Genomic DNA, 20,026 nt, shown 5'->3' with positions numbered 1-20,026 from the left:
CTTTTCCAATAAGGCAAAATAAAAGGCATCAAGTTAGATCATTAACATATACATATATATATTGGTTTTAAAGGGCCAATAACAAAAAGCACATATTATTCTATATGTAATAACTGCATCCAGTCCGCTCATTGACTCACTTTCTCACTCATTTTGCTTCCCACATGGATGAATGAAGAAAATGCAGTTGTTAAGTATCTGATTCCCGGAGATTAACCTCTAACTTAATAAGGCGATTTTACAGTGACATCTGCACAGAGAAATTCCGTACATTCTTTGCAGTGCAGAACAATTACCCAAGACACAACTTGAACATGAGAACGTTTAAGAAAATTTAACAGTGTGAGGGAATGAGAAACAGAGAGACTGTTTTAGAAAACAAGACTCTACTCGACTTTACACTCCTAAATCCACAAACACTCAGTCCAGAAATCCACAATCCACAGCTAAACTGGAAAGAGCTGAACTGACTTCATGCTTCAGAGGTAAACAACACCAACCATGCAGGTAAAATAGAAAAACAAGGAAGTTCCTAATTTAAATTAGGGAAACGCACACACACGCACAAACATTTGAGTGCAGTTATTTCTAAGCCAAACTTTGGTAAACACAATAATCTTTAAATGCATTACACTGCCAGACACCTAGAAAAAGGCATATGACAATTACAATTAATTGCAATTAATCATCATTACACCACGTTTACATCACATTAGTAGAATTACTTCTGGAAACAAATAACATATGTAGCCAACGAATAATGTGTAAAATTTCAGGATTAATCGTTTCCAAAATAATAACTGAACGCTATAATTCCTGAAAGTTTACACATAATTTTTTTTTATCAAATTAATTACTTTAAGGGTGGCCACAATTAACTACAATTCACTGCTTTAACAGGTGTAATATAGCTTTACTAATAATATGTAATTAAATAACTGAACAATTGCTAAATTAGGTAATGAAATAAATTTACATAAAAATATGTAAAAAGACAACTATATTTTTCACAATATAAAGAATAACAATCTATACCCTCTTCCACTTATAAATATAAATGGAAAGAAATCAGAATATGTCCTTATAAATTTATAAATTGAAATAAAAGTGTATAAAAATGTATTGAAAACTTATCTCTAAGTATCTCTCTTACTTGATTCGCTGCTCCTCTTTTTTTTTCAGCTCGTTATCTCGTTTCAGCACCGTCCTGATCATCTCCTGCTCCTCCTCTGTCAGGTAGCTCAGGTCAATCATGATGCTGGTTGAGTTTTAGGCCCAGGATTCAGATCAGATGGCCAGTCGGTGGCTCTGGTTCTGCATGCAGGTTAATGCTGTTCGCCCACTGCTCTGGGACCAGTCTCCAGAAGGTGATGGTGATTAGATCAGCATCAGATGCAACAGCATCACTTAGGCTGAGGAGCACCCTGGGGGCTGGCGCCGAGTCCTTTTGCGCTGCACATGTGTGTCTGGATGATGTGGAAAATCAAGAGGGACGTCCACCAGCTACAAAACAACACACACAGCAAAGGCTAATATTACAAGCAGCCTGGCAAACATGGCATACTGGTTCCACTGTACTGACTATAAACTATTTCAGCTTTTCCGACTATCACATGAATGAAATTAAAAGCAATGGCCTTTTGAAAGAGCCAGCATCAATCAGCAGCGATAATGTGATGCCGATTTGCAATAACATGCCATTTTCCTTCATATCAGCCATACAACGGGCACTTGTCAGAACGCTCTCATGTCAGACCAAACGGAGCATGTGATGGGCTATTGTCAGCTGACTATCAGAGGATACGGCCTTGGCCGCCTCCGAAGCACCAGAGCCAGACCACTGTGAAAGAGACCTTTTATTCGAAAATTAAATTAAGCCTAATTTAAATTAGGTGCCAGCAAACAACTGGTTCCCATTTTAACAGACTGTTTATATGTGTGTCAGAAGTGAACAGCGAGTATAAGTAAGCCACTCATTGTTAAAAAGACACACCAAAGAAGAACGTCCAAACATATATGACTGAAAAGAAAAACTATAAATCAAGCTGTTTTTAATGTTTTTAATTTTGCGTTTTTTTTCTTTATGTTTGTCCTGAATAAATAAGTCCACACCCAGGACCTATTGGGCAAGGGGCTCGTTATTTCTGGTTTGTTTTCACACACAAGAACCGAATCGGAACTGTGTATTGATTGGGCAATTCAATGCAGCACTTTTCTGTGTGCAGATTCGCAAAACTAATCACAGGGAGCAAGCAGTCCCAAATTCGGGAAAAATGCTAGTGTGAAAATGCCCTAAGACCAACACTTACCAATATATGCATATATATGTATCCACTGATTTAGCATTTTACCTTCACCAATGTTATAAAAACTGTTACATCTAAACTGCTATTTGAAGTTCATTTCCATTCAGTAACAATCAACCAACCCAGCTTGGACACGTCTTCTCATTCAATGCTCGTTCTACTCTGTAGATTAATATTAAAGACTATTTAAACTATGAAAGAATATGGAATTATATAGAAAGGAACTAAGTTTTTTAGCCCACACATTCACCCAATCTAAACCTGACAGGATGGTTTGGGATAAATTGGAGCACAGAGTGAACAAAAAGCAGCCAACACGTGTTCAGCACCTCTGGGAACTCCTTTAAGACCATGGTAATTTAGGCTAATGGTTGAAGAAAAAACACTCCAGGTGACTATGAAACTTGTTACAAATACTGAAATCTTTAACATGAATCTACAATATATAAAATAATACAAATAAAAACGAAAAAAATAAAATAAAATAAAAGAGTTCTGGTGTTTGACTGTTACTGTATATCAGTCTCAAAGGCAACCACTTGTTTCATTCTACTGGGAAAAAAAGCTGGACATTGTCTAACAGATAATGATCATGCATAAAATCTAGGGATGTGATGAGACAAAATGTTTAAAAAATTTAACACTTGACCAAATACCAAATACTGAATGCCGCAGGTTTTCATTAACTTCTTAAAAATCAAAAAAAAATTTGAGTGATTTTTTTTAGTGATTTTCTGGCACATGCTTCTACATAGCCCATGGTTTGCTGCATTTACCGGAGTAAAGAGCCTTTTTATTGCGATTCCATTGCAAATACATGTAAAATACATATATTATATATATATATAAAATACATATATATTTCAAAGTAACAACTGATTCTTTTTTGTTTGTTTGTTTTTTTACTTTCATCCTAATAGAATATTATGTAGATGCATTGCATGTTTTGCATTTTTTTTGTAAAATCTCAATAAATATATATTTAAAAAAAAGATTATTTTTACCTAAAGTCAGAACATCGAATGTGCTTTTTTGCCATTTCAGACGTATATTTTTACCTGCTGTATATTCAGTGCATCCCAAATAAAATCTTACTAAAGTAAAATAATAAGCTGATAATTTTCTTATTTTCTCCATTTAAAACCAAAACAAGGTCTGTTGAGATACTCACTCACAGCTTGGTGCCTGATCCTCTGAGGCCAATTTGAAAGATAAATCAGGTTATAGGGTGAGCAGAGCCAATCACAAAAACATTCATTTGCTTGTTTTAATGACACTTAGCAAAACTGCCTGTACCGCACACCAAAAACAAACAAATTTACAGCAGTTATGTGTTTTTTTATGGAACAAGGCTGCATTCCTGCTCTGAAGGAAGTGTATATATAATCACTGTCCCGTTGCTAATCACGTTTTTCCTGTGATCATTCCCTGATTGACTCACTTCCGTAACCTCAACATGCTGGGCTTGGCAACAGCTGTAATGTAACACAAGCACTTCAGTTATTCCCCTTCTAACCCCATATTACACAAAGCTGTGCTGGTTAGACAGCCCTATATAACAAAATTGGATTAGTCTATTTTAAAAATAAGTTTTGGGTTTAGATAAGCTTGTGATCATTACTAAAAAATAAACATATATGTTTTACATGATAAGAAGGCATAATGGATAAGTGAAAAAACAGAATGCTGTGTATTTAATTGCAAAACAGACAGGTGTTGAATATGCAATGTAGAGCTGGGTGAATAAAAAATAATATATGTGCAATAGTCAATTGTGATTTCCATATTTTTAATTCTTATTCTCTACAATAGCTAAAAAATCTCTTTTTGTATGTAGATGTGCCATAGTAGTAACAAACAGCACAATCTAAAGCGATGAACTATGCAAATTAAATTTCCTTTTACATTTTTTTAATCCAAATGAGTGAAAAAAAACATGCAATCACACTCAAACATGTATGAAACCAATATAAAAACAAATGATCTGCTATTTAGCTATTTTTGAAAAATATCAAACTGCTCTTTTTAATCATACAAATAATTTTTTTTATTGAAGAAAGTGCAGAAATAACCTCCATATATTTAAGTTAAGGAAGAGGACAAAACATATTAGTCATTCCTACATAAAATCTGCTGAGATGCTCTGTGGAATGTTTTATTTGTATAGATGTACGATCTCAATACATATACCATATATACATTTTTTTAAACCAGTCATCAAATGAACTTGATTAATCTCCCAGCCCTAATTACTAATATGTAACAGTTTGGATTGAGGAATTATAAATGCCCACACAACTTCAGAACCTCACTCACAAGATAACACCTCACTATCACTGAGGCTATTTTATGCGCTCTTGGGCCACAGCTATGGATGTTTCCCTAATATTTAAATATTTTGTATTAAGGCTGGACAATATTGGGGATAATTACATTGTAATATAGTTTTTTTCTTATACATATAGTGCAATATTAAAAATAAAGGAATTTTCATCAGATTATATTAGAACTCCTTTGTATTTCTTTTGAATCTAGCAGAAACAAGTTGTAGCATCACGCTTTTATTTAATTTGACCATGTGTGTGAAATTACCTGTTCTGCGATGTGAAGATTGTGCATATGAACATTGCTAGGATGATGCTGAGACAATATATCATGCAGCCCTTATATTACTGCCAAAGGCTTTTACACAGTGCTGCATATTTCTGCACTTCTGCATATGTGCAAAAACACTGAAAACAGCAGAGGCTTGTTGGAAACAAAGCAACCCTACAGTAGCAACCCCTCTATATATAAATTACAACCTTTACATGCATTTTTAACTGTTTTTATTAGTACTAAGATAAGCACACTGAGAATGATCTACATGCCCTGGCAGAGGTTTATGACCAAGAGGTTTAATAGCCGCTGTAGTTTTAACTTGAGCTCTATCTGTTTAAGAAAGGAGTAGGTCCTCTTAGTCAACGCTATGCCTTGCTCTCTTTTTCATTCTCACCATCTGGTTCGCCTGAGTAAAGCACAGCTTCATCAGTCATATCATCATACTCATCATCATCATCAGGCTTGTCAAGTTTGCACATGTTTAATCATCCTGAGGCAGCTACTGCAAAATAGTCCAGCCTTCCTTTGAGATACAACAACAAAGGTGAACCCTTAAATGCCCTAAATCTATACGTTTTTAGAGTAGAAAACCTAATCGTTGTCTACTCATTATTTGTATACTGCAGAAAAAAAGCAGAAAAGTATTCTTAAGTTAAAAAGCCTTAAAAAGTTTAAATAACTGATCAAACGTGTTTTAAATACACAAGTTACATGTCAAAATAAAATAATTATCTTTCTCTAAATACATTAATTGTACAATTACCATAGATAGACCTGACATTCAATTTAAAACTACAGTATCATCTCAAATTTGGATACATACTTTTGCAGTATTTACACACACAAAAAAATCATTCTGCCACGCCCCCAAATGCCTATATCTCAGCTTAGTTTCCATTATGACATCCATTCCTTAATACTTAAAACTACCCAAAAAGATCCAGAAAACCACACTAAATTGTTTTTTCTAGAACATTAAAGAACACAAAATGAAACAAATGACAAAAACACTACTAAAAGTAATATATTTCTCAAAATACTTTAAAATAAACAAATATAATGGTTACAGAAAATGTCTGTAAAAGAACAAACAGTGACTTTCTGGAATAAAGAGTGCTGGAAATTACCACTTTTTTTGAATAATTACTTTTTTCTTCATTTTTTTAAACAAAGCACCTTTAAAAGACTTTTCTGTTGTTTTTTTTACATTATGTCATATGGGGTTTTTATTAACATAATTAACATAATCTATGTCAGTGTTCACTTTTTCTACAGATAATTCAGAATACCTTACACAACTGCTTAAGATGTATGTAGTGTAAATTCCTGCACTTTTTGTATTTCCAAAGTTTTGTAGGATTTTAACTTTCAACAAATTCTTTCTTTACATAATTATGTTGCCCAATTTGTTTCCTTAAAACATTAGTGCAGACAGAATATTAAAAATCCATGTAAAACGGATTATAGAGTGATATAGCTATAGTGTTATAGAAGGTATAGGTTTATAGTTTATATCTTACATAAAATGTATTTAAATAAACTTTTCTTTAAGCAATGCTGAGACACAAGTTTTTTTTTTTTTTTTAATAAAAGTGAAATGGTTTGTTGTAACTGGAAATCACCTACCTGTTGAAACATGACTCCCTGGTCTTGTTAAGGCATGCTGCATATTTGAGAGTGAAAGGCACCAGAATCTTGGAGCAGCCTGAGAAAAGAATAAGTAAACTCTAATCTCCTTAATCTTGTACAACCCAGTAGATTATAGTCGTAAACAGAATTAGAGAGAAAGGGTTACCTTGGGATCTCCCTTGGCTCAGTAAAAGTGACGGACAATGAAAAATAGAAAATAATAGTAATAAAAGAATAAAGGTTATAAAAGAAAAAAAAAGAGTGGGATTGAGCTGAGATTTAATGTATCTCTGATCGCCCCCTGTATTCCCCTGCAGCTTCAGACCGAGCAGCGGTACGGTATTCCTCTGAGCATCAAAAACATCTCTTTTCTTATGAGAAACTTGGAGCTGAGACTCCAGACTCCAGATCAGACACTTCAGGGCGAACTGATCTCAGATCAGCGTTAAAGCGCAGCCTGGCCGTGCCTTCTCTCAGATCCGCCCCTCAGCGCTGATTGGCTCTGCTTTTTAGCGCTGATCTAAGATCAGTGTGCCTCTACCGTGCGACATTTCAAAATAAAGCCCTGACATAAAAAGCAGACAAATAATGACTTTGATTCCACGTACATAGACAAAGAGACTGAAACACAAAAAGACACCAGAGTAGTTATTGAAGTTATACTGTACCATAATTCAATAAGGTAATTAATAGTGTTGAACCAATACTAATACAATATTGGCATTGATGCCAGTACTGGCACTTGGCCACAGTATGGTATTGACAATAGAAAGCGATACAGATACATGCTTGACTAAAGCCAGCAGCATCTTCACGGTGTGGTATTATAATGCTTTCCTGCTTGCACATTTTATTGGATTTTGGAAATGTTTATTCTTTGGACACACTTTCAATTCTGCAGGGTAGATTTTAAATGTATCCAAACTATAAAAAAAAGCATATGGAATTATTTAATAAACGAAAAATGTTAAACAAACATATAACATATTTTAGATTTTAGGACCATCCCCTAAAAAGCAAGACCAAAGCTGCATTTAAAACTGCACCTTATTACAGAAATAGTGCACTGAATAATGTGTCGGTCATGTTGTAGTGCTGTTTAAAATCTCTGGAAAAAAAATAAGAGGCCACTTAAAAACGATGAGTTTCTTTGATTCTACCAAATTGAAAACCTCTGGAGTATAATTAAGAGGAAGATGAATGATCACAAACTATCAAATTAAAATGAACTGCTTGAATTTTTGTACCAGGAGTGGCATAAAGTTATCCAAAAGCAGTGTGTAAGGCTGGTGGTGGAGAACATGCCATGATGCATGAAAACTTTATTCCACCAAATGTTGATTTCTGAACTCTGAAAAATGAATATAAACTTGTTTTTTTTTTGCATTATTTGAGATCTGAAAGCTCTGCATCTATTTTTTTATTTTAACAATTTCTTTTTCTTTTTTTTTGCAAATTAAGGCTCTAAATTGCAGTGTTTTTATTTGGAATTTGGGAGAAATGTTGTCTGTAGTTTATAGAATTAAACAACAGTGTTCATTTTACTCAAACATATACCTATAAATAGCAAAAGCAGATAAACTGATTCAGAAAATGAAGTGGTCTCTTTATTTTTCCCAGAGCTGTATTGCTATATAGTAAAGTTACAAAGGTTGTTGCTTATTTTGTAATTATTGCTGTTTTTTACATTTACGAATGTATTTATTTTTTTATTTATTTGATTTTATCGTATTTGTTGATGTAGATATAGATATGTGAATCTAATGGAAATTTATATATATTTAAAATCCAGTAGTTTAAATGTGTGAGTGTGAGTTGTATTATGGAGGGTGTTGTGTACAGCAGCGCTGCGGACTGCGCTGTTTCCGCTCCGCACAGCTGCTCGTCGTCGCTGGCGGGTCTGGGTCTGGCGGAGCCGCTGCTGCTGCTGCTAAAATAGCGATAGATGTGTTTTACTGCACGACCTCACGATTAAGCGCTACAGGTTCCCGATCGTCTGACGTCCACATTCTCCCTGGATATGGGGGACAAGGCGGGCACGCGGTGAGTGTTGGGTCGCGGGGTCTGTGCTGGACTCTGTCCCTCCCTTTTCCTGTTACTAACACATTAACTAACGTTAGCCAAGTTAGCTAGCCAAGCTAGCGGTCCACACTCAGACACCCTGTTAAAGCTATATGGCTAGTTAGCTGCTAGCTAGCTAACCTAGGTTAGCCAGCTGTTGTGGTATTAGGCCAGCTAACGTAACGTTAACTAACTAGAAATAATGAAACACTAACACTGCACACAGCTGCACAGAGGGTGTGGGTGATTTATTTAAAACCCTGCAGGGTCTGAGTGAGATTTTACCTAGCTAGAGTTAGGTTTTAATGTTAATAATAAGATAATAATAAACATCAGATCCGTTTTAGCTGCTAACATTTTCATATAGCTAGTTAGCTAGGTTAGCACTCAGTCTTAACTACAGACTGCAGGTGAGTCGTGTTGTTCATAATATTATGCAGGTGTGTGCGATAGTAGAATAACGTGTTATATACCTATCTAGCTAAGGATATATATTAAAACATTTATAAATGCAGGGTTTTACCGCGGACACCATCAGCTGTCACTGAAACAGTTAAAGTTCGCCCTTTAAGCAGCGGTTTATTTCTGCCTGTGGGCGTGTTTCTGTCGGTTTAACGTTTAACAGTTCAATTTTCTCACTAAACTTATATTTTTTCTCATCCTGTTTAAAGTTAAAGTTCGCCCTTTAAGCAGCGGTTTATTTCTGCCTGTGGGCGTGTTTCTGTCGGTTTAACGTTTAACAGTTCAATTTTCTCACTAAACTTATATTTTTTCTCATCCTGTAACCTAAATGACCTGTTTACTACTAAGCACCTAAGTTTAAAGCCTAAACTTGTGTTTATTGCCTGTATTCAGCGTGTAATAACGTTATTATTAGCAGTATTACTCCATTAAAAATAATTATAGTAATCACGACAGAATGTTGTGACTAATCACGATTAACCTCTTAATAAGCCAGGATTTTCATCAATTGTCTGCCTGACATTACACTAGTAAATTTCTATTCAAGCAGTACATATAAAGCTTTCATGTTTGATAAGGGACATTACTGAAAAGCGTAATTGTAATATAAAGTATTTAAAAATATATATTTAAGTAAATCTGCTAATGTCAAAAAATAATGAATAAAATCATAAAATTAGCTTTTTCCTGAACTTCATTTCGAAATCAATACAAATCAAACAGTTCATGTCCTCCAAACGTTTAGTTTCATTATGTTTGTCTTTTGTTAAGGTCTATTTTTAAATATGCAGAATTTGGGTTGATTTGGGTAGAAAGAAGACGACAGAATAATGGTATAGTGTGATTTACACCTGAGTAGATTCATTTTTTTCTGTATTATAATTATCTCAGGGTAGCTTAATGCATACTAATATTTTAGGGTAGATTTACTGTTGTAAGTTGTTAGACTTGAGAGAATAGGTATTTCAATTTAGCAAGTGATATATTAAATTGAGTAAGCAGATTGGTAAGATTAGTACTTTTGATTGTAATGTATTTTACTGCATATTAACATCTTACCCCATGCAGCGATGCATGATCACTAGACCTATATAAACCTGCATTTTTGCACTTTGTCATTTGGTTTACATTTAAATTTGTTGTCTTTTTAAAGGGTATTCAAAAAGTCCAGTCCGAATTGCAAGGTAAATTTTACTGCATATTTCCAGTTTTCTTTGAGCATCTGTCTTTATTTCTGTTTGTTATTGTGTTCATAATGCATGAATTAATAATGCACTCTGTGCTCTTTCAGATCACAGTATATTTGGGGAAAAGAGATTTTGTGGATCATTTAGATCAAGTGGACCCTGTCGGTAAGTGTGGTTCACATCTGATTTTATAGACCTCTTAATTTGAGTTTTTGATTAAAATTCTCTTTGTCTTCTCCTTTCCAGATGGGGTCATTCTGGTTGACCCTGAATATCTCAAAGATCGAAAAGGTAAATTGGCACATATTTACATCTAAAAACTGGTTCAGTCATTTGTTATATTTAGATTGAAGCAGCAAAATCACTACAGTTTTTTTTGTTGTATTTTCTTTTGTAATATTTATTTATTTATTTATTTTTAATTTCACCAATACAGCCCAGCCACTGTTCACAATATATAGCAGAGATTTAATGTAGTTGAACTGTTTTTTTTTTTCACAAAGCTACAGTTTGGTTCTCAATTTTACATATTACTTTAAAAGTTACAGACAGCAAATACTTAAAAAAATCTAATCATTTCCACAATTTCTTTGTTTTGTTTGTTTTCTTGTACCGTTTCTAATTCTTGCTTTTCAGAATCCAACATTTAATATATAATATATAAGTGTGCAGAGCAGAGTAGTTCATTCAGTGCAGCTGAGATGCATAAAACTGTATTTGTGAGTGAGGTTTGTGTTTACAGTAGATGATGAGGCAGAACACTGGTATTTAAACCAACTAAAGCTACTCAAACTCTTTCCTGCATCTGTCTAATTTGTCCCTTGAGCCAATCACTGGGTCACCGAAATCGAAGAGCCAACTCCAAGTATTTAGAATTTTGAAGCCATTGGCCAAAATTCGACCTTGACTTCCAGGCATGAATCAACTTGTTTGGCATTGACTGACTGTAATTGCTTGCTTAATTGACAATCTTACTACTGCTTGACAAACATCTCCTCTCTTGTTATTTTTTTCCTCCAGTGTTTGTGACTCTAACCTGTGCCTTCCGCTATGGCCGTGAAGACCTGGATGTTCTTGGTCTTTCTTTCCGGAAAGATCTTTACATATCAACGTTTCAAGCCTTCCCACCCATACAGGAAGAGCGTAAGCCAAACAGTCGCCTTCAGGAGAGACTTTTGAAGAAACTGGGACAGCAGGCTCATCCTTTTCATTTTACTGTAAGTTAAGATAATTGCTTACATAACTTAAGTGTGTTGTTTTGAATACTTATGCTGTTAATGCTGATCAAATGCTGCAATCCATTTATCTCTGAAGTTGGATGTTGGAGCTAAGAATAATGTCATACTTTTGGCTATGAATTACAGCAAATCCAACCAGATTATGGCCCCCATCTTATATATTACTTTATCATAGTGGTGCCAGTTTAGAGACACATCGTGCAGTAATTTTCACATCCAAACACCATTAAAAATGTGCACTTAAAGGATTCAGACAGTACTGTGTGTATGACTTAATGATTTATGATTTAATGACACATATAGATTGAAGTGATAGTTAACTGTAATAAAAACTACTGTTTTTACTACTGTTAATGTGTGGTGCAACCATCTTGCATAATACATTCTGGGTTGATAAGACACTTGCAACTTTCAGAGTAGAGAATCAGAGTTCAGAGTAGATTTGTGGATGCCTTCCAGTTTAAATTTTGTACTTAGGACCCTGGCATTTGAGTTTAAATGGAACACAGCATTATTCTAGAGGCACTGGTAAGCAGCAGTGAAAAAGAGTAATTGTAAATTCTTAAGAATATATTGTACATGTTGAATATTACTGTGTTTCAGATCCCTCAGAACCTGCCATGCTCAGTTACCTTACAGCCTGGTCCTGAAGACACTGGAAAGGTAATTAATTTTACCTTTTATACACTGTTGCATTTTTTACAGGGACTCTGCAAGAATTGTACAGTAACTGATTAAAAAGTGGTTAGTCTGGAACTTGGAGTGATTCAGAACAAGTGTGGCTGTATAAATTGCTGTAAATATCACCTCTCCATTTTTCTGCCATCTGTGCTGACATTAAGATTCCTAAGCTTTCCCTGGGACATGTTGCAGTCCCTAGCTTGATATATTGGTAGATTATGCAGCATGCAGCACTTTATCAGATTGTTTTAGACCTGATGCTTCTTCACCTCACAGCCTTGCACAGGCCTTTACAGAGGTTAATTGTTCAACATGTATGATCTTATCTTATCTGATGGTTTTTAGCTTGGCAGGTCCTCAGCTCACTGGTGTCTATCTCTGTTATACACAGGCCTGTGGGGTAGATTACGAGATCAGAGCTTTCTGTGCCAGGTCTGTGGAGGAGAAGATTCATAAACGGTAAGCTGACTGACACTTTTATTTTTTGGTATATTTAAACTATGTGGGACTGTAACACAAAGGTAATACATATACATACAGCTCTGAAAAAAAATAGAGACCACTTGAAAATTATGAGTTTCTTTGATTTTACTAAATTTAAAACCTCTGGAATATAATCAAGAGGAAGATGGATGATCACAAGCCATCAAACCAAACTGAACTGCTTGAATTTTTGCACCAGGAGTGGTATAAAGTTATCCAAAAGCAGTGTGTAAGACTGGTGGAAGAGAACATGCCAAGATGCATGAAAACTGTGATTAAAAAACATTTTATTTTTCTGCAAATAAATGCTTGATAAATTCCACATTTTTTTAGTAGAAATTTTGGAGAAATGTTGTCCGTAGTTTATAGAGTAAAACAACAATGTTAATTTTACTTAAACATAGTAGTAAAATCAGAGAAACTGATTCAGAAACTGGAGTGGTCTCTTAATTTTTTCCAGAGCTATGTATACTGGCATGGCAAATGTCATGAACTATTGTGTCACATTACTTTCTGCACTGAAGGTTCTTGCTTTGATGTACATTTCTTTCAGGAATTCTGTCCGATTGGTGATTCGTAAGGTCCAGTATGCGCCTGAGAAACCTGGTCCCCAGCCAATGGTGGAGACAACAAGGAGCTTCTTAATGTCTGACCGGTCTCTGCATCTAGAAGCTTCTCTGGACAAAGAGGTGACTGTCAAACTCAATATTTAACGAACACATGAATGTGCTCAACACATTACCATTCAGTACTTTAATTCGTGAAAATACTGGTGTGTCCTGTGTGTACAGCTGTATTATCATGGGGAACCCATAAGTGTGAATGTGCATGTGACCAACAACTCAACCAAGACTGTCAAAAGAGTCAAAATATCAGGTGAGATCTTCTCTATATATATGTTTTTTTTTAATTACTTGTGCCAACAGGCTCAGTTGTAGGATGTGTATATGTGATGTCTATAATAACCGTTCTTTCTTTTTCTCTTCAGTGCGGCAGTATGCTGATATATGTCTGTTCAGCACAGCGCAGTATAAATGTCCGGTGGCTCAGATTGAGGCAGAGTAAGAATCTCTTTTTTTTTTTTTTTTTTTTTTTTTTGTAATTTTTTATCAGTAATATTCAATCAGTAAATAATTCTACAGTGTAGGGCTGCCCAAAATGTTGTTAGGTAATTTCTGCCTTTGTAAAATAATAACTGCACTATGTATGGTTTTGTTATTGCATGCTCTCAGAATCCTGAGATGTTTGAGCAACCTCAAATTCTTGTGGGCACTTAGTATCATCAAGGTGTCCATGTGATCCAACCATTAAATAATTGTGGTCCAAACAATGCAGGCAAATATTTAAACTTGTCATATTACTACTAGTGAAGTCAAAAGGTTAACAGTATGTGTTACATATACTACTACTACTACTACTACTACTAGCACATTAAAATATAATATAATATCGTTATCACTCCAAGATCTCCAAGATACATTTTAATTCACTTTCATCTAATCATAATCAGATTTCTGCAGTTATCTGTTTATTCAAGTGGTCATGTCTGCAGCTTTTAGAAACCATAAAAAAATTAATCTATATTTGGGCCATGTAGATCTAAAACATCAGGATGTTTGAAGTCTACATTACATGGTTCTGTGAGATTATTGACTGGTTGCAAAGTAGAAATCAAATTGTTGTCTGACTCATATAACCCATAATCTTCCCATTATCTGCATGCAAGTGCATGTAAACTCATTGATCAGATTACTGACAAAATCAGATTTTCTGCAGTTATTAGATAATAAAGTACATTTATATACATTCACTGGAAACAGTTTATTCCAAGTCAGCTTGAAGCATTTCTATTGGTCCATTGAACAGGACATTTTGGTACATTTGTAAAGAACAACTGTCAGATTCACATTATTTAAAAACCACCTCTTATCCATTTTATTTTGTTCTGTCAGTGACCAGGTGTCCTCCAGCTCCACGTTCTGTAAGGTGTACACACTCACGCCCACTTTGAACAATAACAGAGAGAAGCGAGGGCTTGCATTAGATGGCAAACTGAAACATGAAGACACCAACCTGGCCTCCAGCACCATGTAAGTGTTTTTTCTTTCTTTCTTTTTTTGTAACTATTTAAAATCTCTTTAAAATAAATACAGAGTGATTTGTACCTGTACACTGACATGCCAAATGTCATGGGACAGGAAATTATGTGACATTCTATTCACATGGACAATTCTAGCCAGATGCCACTGGTCATGATTACGTCTTAATGGTACATACTAGGGGTGGGCAATATGGCACTGAAATAATATCATGGTATTTCATGGTATTTTCACGATAACGATACTCTTGGTGATATACATTTTTGGCTATTTTTCTTGGCGATAATTTTTTTTTCCCCCCCAAGAATTCACTACTGCAGCAAAATGAAAATTTAATTTTACTTTTGTATACACTATGTTATGGCACACTCCTCATTTAGATATTAAAAATATCTGATTTGTAACAAAACCCCTGGTACACACTTGACACTGTTGACAGAGGAATGTCCACAAATGCCTGTACAACTAAGTTGAAGCCAAATGGATAGAACAATCAGGTCTGGCTTGAGCTCTGGTAAAACATGCCGCCTTGCCATGACACTGGCACACTGGCCAGCAGTGTTCAGCCTCACTCACAAGATAACACCTCACAACTTATATTGGTATGGGTGTCCCCAAGCCGCTTGTTACCCTGCTGTTTAAGCAGATTCTTCACAATCAAGTAGCACACTGCTATCCCATGACTTTTGGCATGTCTGTGTGTAATGTAGGAGACTATAGATAGCAACCGGTATTTTTGTCTTACACCTTTTGTTTTTCTGGGCTTTTTTTTTTTGAAGTGTTAAGGAAGGATGTAACAAGGAGGTTCTTGGAGTTCTGGTGTCGTATCGAGTCAAAGTCAAACTCGTTGTCTCCCGCGGAGGGTGAGTCACCAGCTCCTCTGACACACTCCCATCTTCCAAACGCAGTTATACCGTAGCAGGGTGCATTTGCAGTCTGGCATTTACTCTCTCCGCAGGGTCTGGATAACTGTTATTTGAGCTATTACAATTCATGCGTCAGAGGACTTCTGCAAGTACACTTTACATAAATCCATTTTTGATTAGTTATATGATTCATAGCTTTGATCTTTTGTAGCTCGGTGAGCATGCATACACAGAGCAGGGGACTTTCTATCTGGATTTAACTTTATATGTTCTTTACACATTTTTTATTTTAGTTTAAATGACCAATTACAATGTGCGTTTTAATGAGCAATATGTACATAGAGCTCTGTCCTACAGCTTAGACTGTAAGTAGCAGTAGGGAGGTCCACATTCTTCTGTTCATAGTGTAACTATGAATAGTATTGTAACGCCCACATTTGGGTTTGTTTATTTCTATTTATAAAATGCTCTAAAATATATTTGATATATGTGATTTTAGACATAATTTGGAATGTTTTTTTCTGGTATACTGTTTGACCTGGAATATAAAATGGTCCCATTAGTCCTGGAAAATCTGGTATTTACAGGGGGATTTGCATTTTACAGAGAATAATTGCATTTACTATTACTTATAATTATGTGTATAAAACCAGTTTATACTGAGAGCCTTTTAAAATGCTCATTGGGCCTTATTCATGAAACATGAGTAGAATAGATTTGCACTTAAATAGTTCGTAGCCAAAGTGTTTGTAGTCTGAGAACATTTATCAGTACAAGCTAAATTTACATGTGTAAAGTGTGCACAACATCCAAAAAACACTTATTTTACGATACATAGTCCAACCGTCAAATGAAGCCTGGATTATGGTAGGATCATTGCAATGAAATGCTTATGCCTACCCAATTTGCAACCATTGGTACATTTACATTAAAACCTTCTACTAACATGTTTTTATGAAGGTTTCATGAATGAGGCCCAATTTGTGTGTTTGTTGTGTATGGAAGTCTCAAAAAATCTCACCTGTAAAAATCCTCAAATGTTTTCCTTAAAAGAATGGGGACCCTGGTTAGTTTAAATTAGTTTACTATCATGATGCAGAAACTACAGTACCTATTGTATTTTCAATGTTTGCTTGAGTTGTGTTCTCTGTTAAGAGCTATTTTCCTTACTGTAAATTTTATTAGACAGTTACAGTGACAATACAGTGCTATAGTGTGTTTTTAAAAATGATAGTTCTATTTTCCAGCACTGAGTAGGTGGCAGACACTTTCCCCCTATAACCTCCATGTCTTTTTGTAATACTCTTTGGTTGTAGTGGGTCATTTGAGTTTTCACATCATTCTGTTCTCTGCTGGTGTTTCATCTTTTTCTCTGTGTATCTGTTCCCCCTCATCTGTCTGTTAACTCCCCCCTGCGTTGCATCAGGCTTTTAAGCAGCTTACTGGAGAGGTAAATATACATTGTGCATCCACACTGGTTTCCTGATTTGCCTGTCCAGGTTTGCAGTGAAGCTTGCCCTCTTTGCTACTCATCTGTTTGTTGTTTTGTTGGCCTTGCCATAAATTGTGTCCAGATAACCAGCCATGTTTACCCAGCAGATTAGCTGTGCTTTACAGTGCCAACACCAATCTGAATCCTTCTGAATCGACCATTGTTTTGTTTGTGCCTCTCACAGGGACGTCTCAGTGGAGCTGCCCTTTGTTTTAATGCATCCCAAACCCATAGATCTCTCCACCTCTCGACCAGCCTCAGGTATACCTGCACTTACCTGCCTAATGTTCAGAATCGAGTATAGGACACTCACACGGCAAGAGGTTTAGGCTCCGGAGTCTCACCAAGTCCTGCTGGAAAATGAAATGGTTTGGAGAGTCATCGGCTGGTGTTGGTTCACTGTGTTTTATCAAGTCCAAAGTCAGTGCAGTTTTTTTCTGGAAAATCTTACAGCCATCTATGCTTCCCTCTGCGGACAACATTTATTGAGATTTGGATTTCATTTTCCAGCAGGACTTGGCACACTGCCCACACTGCCAAAACTACCAGTTGGGACACAGATTTTTGGGTTTTCGTTGGCTGTAAGCCATAATCATCAAAAATATGATACATGATACAACTGTGTGGGTTAATTAAACACATTTAAACATACAAGCATATTTTCATTTCCAGTGCTTGCATCGGTATTGGTTTCATACATTCAAATAAATAAAGAGCTGTGTTGCACATAAAGGCAACTGTCTATTTAGCACAACGAGTCATGCGTAATTATAGTTTCACATTGCAAATCTGTGATACAAGAGCATCCACCTAGCAACAACATAAAACCACCTGGAGTATGATTGGAACAGCATAGCAACTGCCAGGATGAGGGAGCCACTTTTAACTGTGCAACCCTTCTTGTTTTTTTCTGGAAATTCACTTTTGAGTTAGGATATGACATTTTGGTACAGATGTAGCAGCAACATTTACGGAACACAGCACATGTGCTTACTTAGGACACAGAGAAAAAAATAATTAACTGGCTGATTTTAAATAGTTTGTTTGGCCTAATAATTTGATAATTCTTTTCTTGGTATTCTGAAGCGCTTATGTAGACTAATAACCAGTCTGTGCATAATGGTCTAAATTAACAACCAGTGTGTAGCAACTGCATAGTAGCAAACAGCTACATGGTCCTGGGTTTTATTTATTTGTTTTTAAACCAATTAGATTGAACTTTTTCTCTTAAACAGTTGCAAATAATATGTATAAACTCTGCTCTTTAATTTACAATAATAAATAAATAACGTGTATTATTGTTATGGCTTTTTTACAAAAAAGTGTTCACTGTTTTTGTGAATCTGTTGTATTTTTGTTATATACTTGTTTTGTATTTATATAGTTTTTGTCATATTGACTTTGCCTATTCCATATTAGGACAGGGGAAGTAAGTGGTTTGCAATGGGGAAACTACTATTGAGTAGTGTTTTGGTCTTGAAATGCATTGTACATATTCTGTCTCTGAAACAGCTTATAATGAATGATTGTGAACATATCGTTTAACAGCTGTACCAGAGGTGGATCCTCCTATTGACACTAACCTCATAGAGTTTGAAACAAAGTAAGTTTTCTTTTTCAAGTAAATTAAAATCTTGAAAAGTTAAAAAAAAAACAACTGTATTATACTGAATCCTGATCCTGTTTTAATCATTTATCTGTTTCTCCCTTTATAATAGCAGCTTCGCCCAGGATGATGACCTGGTGTTTGAAGACTTTGCCCGTCTGCGGTTAAAAGGAACCACTGAGGACAAGGATGAGGACTGCTGAGCCATTCCTTCTATCACATGTTCTTTATCCCCCCTTCTATTCGAACCAGAAACTCACAAAATCCACTAACTAGCTAACCCACTCAAATGAACAATATCGCTCATTATCAAACTCTATTCTAAGCTTCATTGCATCATCCCTTTGGTGAAGCAGTATTTTACACACTTCTTGACCGTATTGTTCAGAAGAAAAGAGCACTTTTTTAAAGAGTTGCTGAACATTTTCTACTGTTATAAATGATGACATGAAAATCTGAGGAAAGGTGCTAAATCTTAGAAATCTTTGAAAACGGGGGGGAAAATGCCACAGAAATTTCAAATCTCATCTCATAAGTGAATTGTGAGCTTACGTGCTGCTTCTGCCAACCTTCAGTGGAAAATAAGCAGGTAACAGATTTGGAAAGATGATCCAAATTGAAAGAACCTATGCTATTTTGTTGTTCTGTGATCTTCTAAAGTTGATTATTTTGAAATGCCTTTTTAAAAGCTTAATTTCCATGTGTGTGTAAACATTAGTAAACATTAGTGAAGAGTTCTTGATCACCAGTTATAACAAATAAACATAAGCAGCTGATCATCATTGGGCATCGCGGGCAGAACAGTGTCGTACAGCCTCATCGCCCTTACACAATGTTTTACAAATACAAAGCCTTTTTAAACAGCTAAGCAGTTCCGCATGGTTTAATACTAATGTGACTTTTGTTTGTGTTATCCATGGCATACTCATACTGTATCCAGTCCTCAGGTATACAGGCTCCTTCACTCACTTATCCAATCACTTACATATTCATTCATTCATTTATATCAGTGCTGATATGGAGTGTGCTACGTTGGTGCTGTAAAGACCGTCTATGGCTGTGTTTGCATATGAAGGGTGGTTTTTACATTGCCATTCAGCACCGTCTGGTGTAAATAAAAGTGCTGCTTTTGGTTAAAATGAAAACTTTCTGCCTGATAAATAGAGATTGTCTCAGATTAAAAAGAAGAAAAAGTATAGTCTTCATCTTCATGTTAATACAGGTTTAATAATTGTGAAAAGCATTGTTTTCCATTTACATTTTTTTGAATTTCAGAATTTATTTAATTTTTTTAATAAAATTGAAAATAATCCAA

General features: G+C 35.4%; 2 protein-coding genes across 17 annotated transcripts in view; one reads left to right on the top strand and one right to left on the bottom strand.

The window, feature by feature from the left end:
* The window catches only part of sytl2a (synaptotagmin-like 2a), a 30,587-nt gene extending 23,610 nt beyond the window's left edge, over positions 1–6,977 (bottom strand). For 4 of the 13 annotated variants that reach the window (XM_049468825.1, XM_049468829.1, XM_049468826.1 and 1 more), the window contains exons 1-3: positions 6,703–6,976; positions 6,534–6,612; positions 1,154–1,503 (exon numbers count right to left, since the gene is read on the bottom strand). In XM_049468825.1, the coding sequence (XP_049324782.1) occupies positions 1,154–1,254 (101 nt within the window). In that variant the 5' untranslated portion in view covers positions 1,255–1,503; positions 6,534–6,612; positions 6,703–6,976. Of the gene's footprint in view, positions 1–1,153; positions 1,504–6,533; positions 6,613–6,702 lie in introns of all 13 variants that reach the window. The other 9 variants (XM_049468830.1, XM_049468831.1, XM_007236217.4 and 6 more) reach the window with 6 other exon arrangements.
* A 1,418-nt stretch (positions 6,978–8,395) lies between these two features.
* Positions 8,396–20,026, top strand: arrb2a (arrestin, beta 2a). 4 transcript variants are annotated; one of them, XM_049468858.1, is made up of 16 exons: positions 8,396–8,579; positions 10,213–10,243; positions 10,351–10,411; positions 10,493–10,537; positions 11,267–11,463; positions 12,088–12,147; positions 12,557–12,624; positions 13,202–13,337; positions 13,440–13,524; positions 13,637–13,709; positions 14,601–14,738; positions 15,527–15,610; positions 17,040–17,063; positions 17,290–17,366; positions 18,654–18,708; positions 18,827–20,026. In XM_049468858.1, the coding sequence occupies exons 1-16, from the start codon at positions 8,557–8,559 to the stop codon at positions 18,912–18,914; spliced, it is 1,245 nt and encodes a 414-aa protein (XP_049324815.1). In that variant the 5' UTR covers positions 8,396–8,556; the 3' UTR covers positions 18,915–20,026. The 4 variants fall into 4 exon arrangements, with proteins under 4 accessions (XP_049324815.1, XP_049324814.1, XP_049324818.1 ...); XM_049468857.1 differs by having other exon boundaries at positions 8,397–8,579; positions 18,824–20,026; XM_049468861.1 differs by lacking the exon at positions 17,040–17,063 and having other exon boundaries at positions 8,397–8,579.

Source organism: Astyanax mexicanus, chromosome 20 (genome assembly GCF_023375975.1).
Source record: "Astyanax mexicanus isolate ESR-SI-001 chromosome 20, AstMex3_surface, whole genome shotgun sequence".
In the NCBI taxonomy this organism is placed as follows: Eukaryota; Metazoa; Chordata; class Actinopteri; order Characiformes; family Acestrorhamphidae; genus Astyanax; species Astyanax mexicanus.
The sequence above is the reverse complement of the archived record's forward strand: the minus strand, read 5'-3'. Positions and strand labels throughout refer to the sequence as shown.

Excerpts from the sequence above, each read along its gene's own strand:
- arrb2a (XM_049468857.1), top strand. The coding sequence starts at position 8,557 with ATGGGGGACAAGGCGGGCACGCG. Across the intron at positions 13,338-13,439 it reads AAGCTTCTCTGGACAAAGAG|CTGTATTATCATGGGGAACC; the intron begins GTGACTGTCAAA and ends CTGTGTGTACAG. Across the intron at positions 15,611-17,039 it reads CTCGTTGTCTCCCGCGGAGG|GCTTTTAAGCAGCTTACTGG; the intron begins GTGAGTCACCAG and ends GCGTTGCATCAG.